This window comes from Patiria miniata, unplaced genomic scaffold, assembly GCF_015706575.1.
Source record: "Patiria miniata isolate m_02_andy unplaced genomic scaffold, ASM1570657v1 HiC_scaffold_18, whole genome shotgun sequence".
NCBI classification, from domain to species: Eukaryota; Metazoa; Echinodermata; class Asteroidea; order Valvatida; family Asterinidae; genus Patiria; species Patiria miniata.
The window spans coordinates 2,036,582-2,047,719 of NW_024037056.1; the positions used below are offsets into that span (position 1 = coordinate 2,036,582).

The window sequence follows — 11,138 nt, forward strand, 5'->3', positions numbered from 1 at the left end:
TATGTTATAGACTGGTATTTTTGACACATTTTGTGAAAGTTTCATGTATAGTCATTGTACCATTTTGAAGAAAAGCACTAGCAAAGAAAACAATTATGGCTTTTGTGTTGTCAATTGTCACAGAGTAAAAGGCTATGGTTGCTAATCAAGGCAGGTGGGGGAAAAAGAGATTTCACCATGAAAAGTGGCGCAAGTCTCTAAATAGACCCTTTCATAAACTTGGTCACTGCTCAGTCAATTGTGAATGTAATGACATGACCAGGGTGTCATTTTAAAGAGGAGATTCAACCCTAACAGAGGATATCTCCCTTTGATGCACATGTGCCCTACTTCTGTTACAATTAGCAATAATATCTCGGTTTTGTTTTTTTATCCACCCTGTATATAAGGTTCTCGTTAATTTTTTTTCTTAAATGCAGGCAAGTCATCCCTGGGTGTCGCCCTCTATCGTCTCGTTGAGAAAGCGTACGGTAGCATTATGATCGACGGCACTGACATCGGCCAGATCGGTTTGTACGACCTTCGCTCCAAACTCTCCATCATTCCGCAGGATCCCGTCTTGTTTATAGGAACGATCAGGTAACTTATAATTATGGTAACAGTTACTTTTAGGACCCCTCTGTTTTTTGAGGGCTAGCTCAGTTTTTCAAAGAGTTAAAGAGGTTGTGGTATGCTCGAAGACATTTCCGTCATTTTTTGGGTATATGTAGCCTAAGGTGTGATGAAATAAACACGACAATTGTTTCTGTCATGAAATGAGTACAAAGGGTACTTTTGAGAGCTATTTTTCAGGTCCTGTTTCGACCTGAAAGTGCAATTTGTGTAAAAGTCGTCGTTGCGGGCAGCAAACAAAACACAGTAAATCGTGACGTAATAAACAGGACTCGTTTATGCTACTCTGCATCAGGAGTCCTGTTTATTACGTCACGATTTACTGTGTTTTGTTTGCTGCCCGCAACGACGACGTTTACACAAATTGCACGTTCGGGTCGAAACAGGCATGACAGGACTTGAAAAACAGCTCTCAAAAGTACCTTTTGTACTCATTTTATGACAGAAACAATAGTCGTTTTTATTTCATCACACCTTAGGCTACATATACCCAAAAAATGACGGAAATGTCTTCGAGCATTCCACAACCTCTTTAACTTCCAGGAAGGTGTTTATCATATTTCAAAATTACATTTGCCGCCCCTAGCAGTCTTTTTTATTTAGGATGACACTGTGTTTTTCGTTCATTTTGAACAGAACTTAAGAAGAAAATATGACATTCTTACCAGTTTTGGCAGTTGACGTGCCCACGTTTACATACCCTGCTTGTCAGCACGTGGTATTGGCTAGTAACCCTACACCCTCTATCATTCTCAAACCAATCTGGGCCCAATTTCATAACACTGCTTCACAGTAAGCAGAAAAAGTTGTGCTTACTATAGCAGACAATCATGCTGCTGCTTAAGCACTATCTCATGCTAACGGTTGCGCCCGCATGGAGATTTCTATTGTTACGTCACTGATTTAAGCAAAGTTTTCTTCTGGGGTTAAGCGTGCTTTTGCTGCACTTACTGCTTAACGGTCCCTATGAAATAGATGGAGGCTCGGTAAGCACAAAGTCGGCTGTTAAGCAGCGCTTTGAAATTGGGCCCAGGGATCATGATACAAAAAGACACTGGTCAATCAGCAACGTGCTGTTTCAACCAAGATCCCTACTTTTTTTTCTTCCCAGATATAACTTGGATCCAACGGGCCAGTTTAATGACGAGGAAGTATGGAAGGCCCTGGAAAAAACTTACATGAAAGAAACGGTCAGGGACTTTTTGCTTGGAATCACGAAAATTTGAAGTGTTTAAGAAAAATCTTGGTTGCAAATTAATCTTTAGACCAAGATTTTATAGCAGTGTAGTAGTTGAGGAAATTTGTGTTAATAATAATGCGGCGTGTCTATAGCATGTTTTATAACACCTCACCCACAGATTCTGTGTCGTGATTGGCCGAGAGCGAGTCACATGGTACTTTCTATTTTTTGCTATTGTTCAGTGCACGGCCAAAAGTACAATACCCGTAGCAACCAAAGTACTCTACCATTAGCAAACCAAAGTACTATACCATGGCGCAGTATTTGTGTGCAAATGCATGCTGGTGTGCATGTAGCGCGTATTGTTCCCAAGAGAGCGCGCCACAGAGTTGGATTTAAGCATTTCGTGAATGGGTGGTTTTCGAAGCGAGAATAACGTTTCCCACCAAATTTGTATTGAAATAGAAGTTTATTCTAACTGTGTTCAGATTTAAATATTAAAAAACCAAGCAGAATCTGTGGGTGAAGTGTTATAAAACAAATATTGAATGCTTTATCTCGTGGTGAAGTAAAACTAGCCGCCCTTGGTGATCCATGGAGCATTCTATTTTCCCTCGGCTTCGCTTCGGGAAAAATAGAATGTCCATGGATCACCTCGAGAGGCTAGTTTTACTACACCACTCAAAGTATTCCATATTTGTATAATACGAAAATTCCAAGAGTGCTTCACAATTATTACCCCTGTTCAATAGGCCACGAGACCATTTTTTCCACAGCAGCTAGAGATCAGCTCAATCTGGTCTCTTTACCTTCGCAGGTACCCATTTATACTCCTGGGTGGAGTGAGGCGATTGTAGTAAAGTGTCTTGCCCAAGAACACAAGCACCAGTGCAATCTGGTCTCCACCCTCACAGGCACCCATTTATAGTCCTGTGTGGAGAGAATCAATTGTAGTAAAGTGTCTTGCCCAAGAACACAAGCACGAGTGCAATCTGGTCTCCACCCTCACAGGCACCCATTTATACTCCTGGGTGGAGAGAGGTAATTGTAGTAAAGTGTCTTGCCCAAGAACACAAGCACCAGTGCAATCTGGTCTCTACCTTCACAGGTACCCATTCATTCTCCTGGGTGGAGAGAATCAATTGTAGTAAAGTGTCTTGCCCAAGAACACAAGCACCATGTTCCCTGTCAGGGCTCGAACCCATGTACCACGGCACACGAGTCGAACACCGATGGTCGATTCTTGATGAATTGATGATGATAATTAGGATCTCTATTTGTTATGTGTCTTGCAGATCAGCGGTCTCGATCAGCAACTCGAGGCGCCTGTCGTCGAAAACGGAGAAAACTTCTCGGTCGGGGAGAGGCAACTGCTGTGCATGGCCAGAGCTCTGCTCCGAAACAGCAAGGTAGCCATTCGATCTTTACCCAACACTTGAGGGCGCTCTTTCCTTGTATCTAGCGCTGGACCGTTAGTCGATGAGCAGTTAACTTGTGATTTTAACGTTGCGTCTCCTGTGATATTTTCTAATTTCATCCCGAAAAGTTGATTTCTTTTGAAATTGCTTTTTTTCTAACGATACAAAAGTCGTTCACTTTGAAATGAGATATCGATCCCGAAAAGTTGATTTCTTTTGAAATTGCTATTTTTTTAACAATATAAAAGATATTCACTTTGAAATGAGATATCAACCAAAAAAAATCGGCCCATGTTTAGTTATTGAATTTTTTACTTTACAATTTCGAATTGTTGGCTGCCAGACAATAATTCTGTTCTCACGAGTGGGCTGGTTCCTGCCCCACTATCGGTATCGTAATGTGCGGACCGGGAGCCAGTCTGCTCGCAAAGCGGATCTGTTTGTACCCAAAACAAAATCTTTTTTGAAAAGGGCTGCAGATGTCCAAAAAAGGAAAAGGGAAAGGTTTTGGTTGAAAAAAACAACATGCAAGTTAAAGTTTATGAATAGAAAAAAACAATTCAAATTTGTTGTTGAAGAGCAATTAGTCTGAGACTCGGACATACATGCTTTTAGACCCACGATCTAAAGTCTGATAAACTCCAACATGCAAATTGTATACGATCAGGCGCGCCAGCCAAACGGAGTCGACTCTGGAAACTGTGACGTCAGTTAGATCAGAAATGTGGACTTAGCCTTTGATTGGTCAATGTGGATGCCATGTTTTTGTAATACAACACCGGGTTACCGAGGACTGGATATAGAAGGCGCCCGCTGAATGGTCAGAATCTCGAGGTCAAGACGCTGTCTTGTTTTGCATAATTAATCACCGAATCTGCTCGCATATCACAGACCTTCGCTGTCCAGGGGATATTCCATAGACTAGGAGTAGGAGAACGCAAGATTAACGAAATTCTCTCTTGTTTGACATGCTAAAGTTGTTTTTTTTTCAATCTGTCTAGATCTTAATCTTAGATGAAGCCACAGCGGCCATCGATACTGAAACAGACAGTTTGGTCCAGCAGACAATCCGGCAAGCGTTCACCGATTGTACTATACTCACCATCGCGCACCGACTCAATACAATCCTAGACTCCGACAGGATTCTGGTTCTGAGTGACGGAAGGGTAAGAACTCAAATTAAAAAACAAGAAAAGAAAAGATACTAGAACCTCCTGTTAGTACTTAAAGATCCATTAATTAATTAATTATAATTAATCATTTCTGGTAATGAAACCAAGGATTCCTCAAAAGCACCCTAGGCACTGTAGCTCGCAAGCCTGAAGAAACCTGTAGAGAGAAGACAATGAGAAGAAGTGACAGTTTTAGAGGTGAGAGGAAAACCCTAGAACAATATTCTGGGGAAAACCCACGGAATCAGGCAGGGACTGAAAACCCAATCCACATATTGGCCCAGGCGGGATTCGAACCCGGGTCACAGCGGTGGAAGGCGAGGAAAGTACCGCTACGCCAACCTGACTGTTAAAGGTACTAGACACCATTTTCAAACATCCAGAAACGAAACTGTCAAAAATATCATGCAATATCCCACTTGATTGAAAGTAAATAATAGGATCATGCATCTTGTGAAATCATCGCGCCTAGTATGCTGAAATTTTCCAGAAACAAAGAAATTAACTATCATTTTCTCACAATGATTAGAATCAAACTGTTGCACTTTCAACAGAAAGCTGCATGCTTTGCGCTGAGAAAAAAGAAGATACATTTTCACAGTTTAAAAAAAAAAATGACAAAAAAATATTTTCACACTACTTCTCCGTAAACTTTGTGAAGAATTTACATATTATTTCCCTGATGCATTAGAACATTGACCAATGGAAGAGGTGCATTTGGCTCATGAATATGTATGACATGTGAATAAAACTATTTTGCTCATTCTGTTCTCTCAGCTGTTGGAGTTCGATTCACCTCACCGCCCAAATATTGACCAATGAAAGTAACGCTTTTGGCTCATGAATATGTATGACATGTGAATAAAACTATTTTGCTCATTCTGTTCTCTCAGCTGTTGGAGTTTTCGATTCACCTCACCGTCCAAATATTGACCAATGAAAGTAATGCTTTTGACTCATGAATATGTATGAGATGTGAATAAAACTATTTTGCTCATTCTGTTCTCTCAGCTGTTGGAGTTTGATTCACCTCACCATCCAAATATTGACCAATGAAAGTAATGCATTTGGCTCATGAATATGTATGAGATGTGAATGAAACTATTTTGCTCATTCTGTTCTCTCAGCTGTTGGAGTTAGATTCACCTCACCGTCCAAATATTGACCAATGAAAGTAATGCTCTTGGCTCATGAATATGTATGATGTGTCTTGAATAAAACTATTTCGATCGTTCTGTTTCTCCGCAGCTGGTGGAGTTCGACACACCGTCCAAGCTGCTTGCCAACCCGGCGTCGTATTTCAGTGCAATGATGGCGGCCATGGGTGACCAGACCAAATAGAATTGTCGGTCAAGTTTGTTGAATGATGTCTTGAACTCCGTCCTGTGCAAGAGCTATTTTTTACAGGCTGGCTCGGGTGGGATTTGAACCCACCACCTCGTGTGTACTAGTGCAGACATGTTAACCACCGAGCATGCTGGGGTCGGCTGGATAGTCCGAAACTGATATAGAAATGGGTACTGCAACCAAAGTACTTATAAGATTGAATTTTGTGTCGGGGTGATGTAACTTCAGTGTCTGGTTTTGCCCTTAGCTGATTTATTTTTAGCTGCGGGATAGCAGCTGAACGAATCAACATGTCTCCCCGTAAGTCCGTTAGTTAGTAACAAACATTGTCTTTGTCTATTGCTCCTACATACTTCGACAGATTTCAACCAAACTTTGTCAAAAGTATCAGCAGTCCAGCCCCAACATGTCACATGACCAAACTGGGGTCAAAGGTCATCATGGGGTCACTGGGGTCAAAAAACCTGATTTTTTTTTTTTTTACTCGAAACACTACTCCTTCCAGAAATTACATGGCACTGTCACGTGACTCATGCATGAACATGCATTCATTGGCCCCCAGCATCTCGGCTCAATTCGGGCGATTCACAATGCAGTGCGCCACCAAGAGTTTGCCATGGAGAGTCAACTTTTCAAGTTTACGGTCGACAAAATATGGCCCATTTGAATGAGTGTCGGTAGACACTTGAGCTAATTTGTTATAGATTGGGGCAAAGCGTTCCGTCGCCTTGCCAATAATCACCATATTGATACAAAGAAAAGAAATGGGCAAACATATACTCGAATCATACGCTTACGAAACTACTGACCGAAAAAAAAAACCGAACAATTTCAAATGTCCCGCGCTGCGAATTTGTCGACCATCTCCCACAATGCACTGGGAAAAATTAACACTCCCCGTGGCAAACTATTGGTGGCGCTCTGCATTGTGAATCACCCGAATTGGAGCTTGTTTAAATACTGTATACGCAGTGTTGTCCCGAGTGATTGTGAGAAAAATAATCACAAACTGCTTGAGTGGGACTCGAACCACGACTAGTGCAAATGTCTTAACTGCTCGATCACCGAGCCAGCCATGGTCGGCTGGCTGGTTCGAGTCTAAAGTAGCAACCACTACTGCAGTAAGTATATCGTGTCTTATTATAAAACGACATCAGTGACGGGAAAAACCCAATATTATTATATACATCTTGCTGATTCCGTCACAACATAAATAATTTTGAATGAATGAAAATGTGTCAAATGATACCCAGTTTAAATTTTGCACATGAATGTATTTTATGAATACTTAACAAAAAGTAAATTAAAAATAAACAGTTGTCTTTCGTTTTGTTTTTCAAGATGGAAACAACATTTGTGTTGAATGTGGATATGAATTTTATATATATCAATTTATATATGCATTTCTATAGAGATGTATAATCAAACGTTAAAATCAATGATGATATTTTTTCAGGAAGAAACTTGTACCTTCTGTGTGCTTTTTATTTATAGCAACAAACTATTTTATTGCCATCAAGACTTTATTTTTACGTAAATTTGTGAAAATAACCGAAAGCATTTCATGGAAACAGGTAGTTTCAAGTAAACAGAAAAACATGGTCTTAAAAATAAATCAAGGCTTTATTATTAGGTAATTTTTTAAGACAACTAAGCATTTTATTGAAATGAGCAAATTTTCGCGCAGATGTTTTCAATAAACTAATTTTTGGGTTCACAATTTGAACCCCAAAATCCTGATCCGAACAGTGTCTTCCTGAAGTGACATCACAGCAACAGTGCCCGCCCTCTGTTGTCGGGAAACGTGACCAGCTTAATTAGCTTTTTGTTTGTTATTTTGTAACTTATTTTAGGGCAGTACTTGTACTTCAGTTGTGGCAAGTCTTTCTTTGTTTAAATTAAAGTCAAAGAGCAGAGTGTTCAATCTTACAAACAACTCGTGTAAAAAAAAAATACTTATTTATTGGTGACAAGGTATACGAGGCAGGTTTTGGTATTTTAGTTAGAATTTTCTTGGAGTATTCCAAGTGTTAAAAGTCGAAACGTTGATGATTTTCACTTGATTTTAAATATGATTTGTTCAACTTAAAATAGTGAATTTTTGGTGTGTGTTTGTTTTAAAACTGTTGGAATGGGAAAAAGGCAATTTCTGGTAAATTTTCTGACTATATTGTATTAAATAAAAATGCATTTGTAACAGATGGTTTAATGATCCTCTCGATTTTCTTTAAGGCATTTTCAAGATTTCGAGGAAAGAATGTACTATACTATCCAGACGCCACTTTTTTGGTTTTGTAGAAAGTCTGTGGAGAGTCGAGTGCATTTTCAAAGTATTTTCTAACAAAATTGGAAATGTTTCTCAGTCCCAGATTCATGTCTTTTAAACATTTTTGCAATGACTGACTGTCCTTGTAATTATGTAGTGATGAAAAAAGTGGCGTCAGAATGCGACATTCTTTCCGATTTGAACATTTTTTTCCTTATGTGTTGTGCTCAGTATTTTTCATGCCGTTAATCTGTATTTTGTTATGAAGAAAAAAAAATCGTACACTAAGAAATTTACATTTTGTGCGATTTATAAAGGATAATTTATGGAGCCCAACTCGAAGCACGAAGTCGTTTTTGATTGGTTGTGGCTACTCTGTCGACCGATACATTAAGTCCCTCCCCTTTAGGTGTCTCGACCAATCACAGACGTGATATTGATTAAATGTCCGGTATGTGCGCAAAAACATTCCGACATTTGTGCACACGTTCGTACGTTCGTGTGCGTATAACGCCCGTAGCTGAACATGTAGCATTCATACTACAAGATATATTAATATCTATCAAAATGAAAACTGTCAAGCGCAGGTAGAATGTATATTTAAGAAGTTGTAGCCTGCGGCAAGTTGTATCCTGAATTCTTTAAAACCCCAAAGTCGAGTGCGTGTTTACATAGCGCTGGAGGGACGCAGTCCAACCGAAAAATATGACGTCTATGCATAATAATTTTAAGTACTGACCCTCGAGCGCCGCTCAATAATATTCAATGACGTCACGGGTTGATTTGGCGTACCATGCCCCCTTTTTTATAACATTTTATAAACTGCTCACAGACCCACCGGAGAAATTACTACATGTATTACTAAACATTTTTAGCATGAGGTGATTGCAAGAGAGTGTTTAAAATTGTGTTTACTCGCTACACACATTTGTGTGGGCCGGGCAAATATCTACACAGAAGAAATTACTACTTTTTTTTAGTCCCAATGTCTAAAATTATTGAAAACTTGGTCCCATGGTCAATTTGACCTCTCTTGGAAAATTACTCATAACTCTGTCAAAAATTATCAGATTTGGAAGTTTGATGTCTCATTTTAAAGTGGAAAGGCGTATCTTTCAAACCATAACTTTATAATCTATGTTAGTTACACTACGTCTGGCATTCCGTAATATTTTGTTTGCATATTTTTTTTTGATACACACCCTTACAATGGGAGAATAGATAGTAAGCTCCGCCCACTGCGCACGTGTTCACGAACACGTGCGCAAGCCAAACCATACGCACGTGCACCATAATAGGGACATTGAGATGAGTGACGTGCACGCACGTCAACAAATATGTGATTGGTCAAAGCGTCAGGGGCGGGGCTTGGGGCGGGGCTTGATTGATCGAGGCTATACCCCATGCTTTAGAAATTGATTTTTCTTTTTTAGCCACGAATTTTCAGTTGTGTTGCTTTAACGAAATACTACTTCGTTGCGATTTTGGGCGTCTGCAGCCCTCTGATAAAGGGCTTTCGATTTGTGCACAAAATGACACGCCCTGCGAGAGGCGAATTGTCTGGCGGGCATAATTTGTGAAGAAATAATTCAATAACTAAATATCGATGATTTTTTTTTTGGTTCAATGTCCCATTCAAAAGTGAATAACATTTATATTGCTAGGAAAACAGCAAGTGAAAAAAACCATCTGTTTTTTCGAGGTGCAACTCGAAATATGGGGATTTTATCTCAAGTTAAACTGTGTTAGTCGGTTAAAACAGGGAAATCTAAGGGGAAATCTGAAAAAAATAAACTTAGTAGTATTTTCGTTAACACAAACAAACAAATTTAAAATTCGTTAACCACGTTTGTACAGCATCAAAGCATGCAGGCAAAAGTAAAAGATTTATATTGTGTATATATTTCTTAATAATTGTGTATGAATATGCATGTGACCTCGATTGCCGCAACTGAGGCAGCATGGGCTGTGATTTTGATCGAAAGCAAGTTTTGAAAAGCAAGTTTAGTTGCTTACTTGCTTCAAATATTTCTTATAATTGTAATTTTATCATAAATTTGTATTGTTACTCAGCCTGTAATTGGCGGCTATTTGCTGTATGTTAAGTTGGCTGGGGAACTAAATAAATATATAAATAAATAAATAAATAAATAAAAAAGAGATTTTAAGTGATAATATAAGAAGAATGTTGGGCGAATTATTTTTCAAGGATGAAATAAATCATGTTTGTTTGAAAATATTTAATTGAGTCGAAATATGTCTTTTATATGTTTTTTAGCTTTAATTCCCCCCTTTTGCAACCACAATTAATAAGGCAGCCAGTGTTCCAGTGTTTACGGGTAACTTTGCCAGTGCGTTCGGGTACATGGGTGATGTAATTATACTTGCACTGTTTCCCCTCCCCCCCCCCCCTCTCCGTCCTACCTCGGCCGCCGTGCTAATGGCTAATAAGATTAAAATCGCTATGATGTAAGTCAAAAACCGCTGAACCGTAAGTCCAAACTAACACGTGCGCGTTGCTCTCTGAAAAAACGTGGCAAATTAGCACGCGCCGTGCGGTAACGTAGGCCTAAAGCTCCCAGGTGAATCAGAATGACAATCGCCCGTAAAATCACCCCTGGGAAATTATTGCGCGATTTAAATCTCTGCCTTGAACAAAATATAACAAGTGATGACAAAGGTGCACGTGTTATCTGGTCACGTGCAGAGAGAAACGGGAGATGTTTATCCCCCCCCCCCCACACCCACACATCCACCCTTACATAGGCAAATGAGTGGGGTACTTATTTTGTTCACGTGTACTAAAATTTTGCAATGTCGCACACTAAATTTTAAAATGCTCTTATTTTAACCAAAATTAATTTCCTGGGCTGAAATTCGGACTTATTAATATCCCTTTTCTAAAACTCTTCCATTTGCGACCGATCAACCCACCTTGGAAATTCCTAGTTTTTGAGTAAAATCCGTATATATATTTCGTGAAAATTTATGGGGTACCAAAACGGTACCCTGCAAGTCGGTGGGCATTCCTTTCGGGGTACCTCCCATTGTTCCGGTACTCGCACAGTACACACACAATGCGCGAAAACTCCTCCTTAAGACCGGGCGGGGAGGAATAAGAAAGTAAACTTAACAAATTAATA

General features: G+C 39.5%; 1 protein-coding gene across 2 annotated transcripts in view; it reads left to right on the forward strand.

Moving 5' to 3' along the window:
- LOC119724162 (multidrug resistance-associated protein 5-like) overlaps window positions 1-6,108 on the forward strand; it is a 35,309-nt gene extending 29,201 nt beyond the window's left edge. For both annotated transcript variants that reach the window (XM_038195092.1, XM_038195093.1), the window contains exons 20-24: window positions 420-579; window positions 1,724-1,802; window positions 3,088-3,201; window positions 4,212-4,376; window positions 5,631-6,108. In XM_038195092.1, coding sequence (XP_038051020.1) covers window positions 420-579; window positions 1,724-1,802; window positions 3,088-3,201; window positions 4,212-4,376; window positions 5,631-5,723 — 611 coding nt within the window. In that variant the 3' untranslated portion in view covers window positions 5,724-6,108. The remainder of the gene's footprint in view (window positions 1-419; window positions 580-1,723; window positions 1,803-3,087; window positions 3,202-4,211; window positions 4,377-5,630) is intronic.
- The last annotated feature ends 5,030 nt before the right edge of the window (window positions 6,109-11,138 follow it).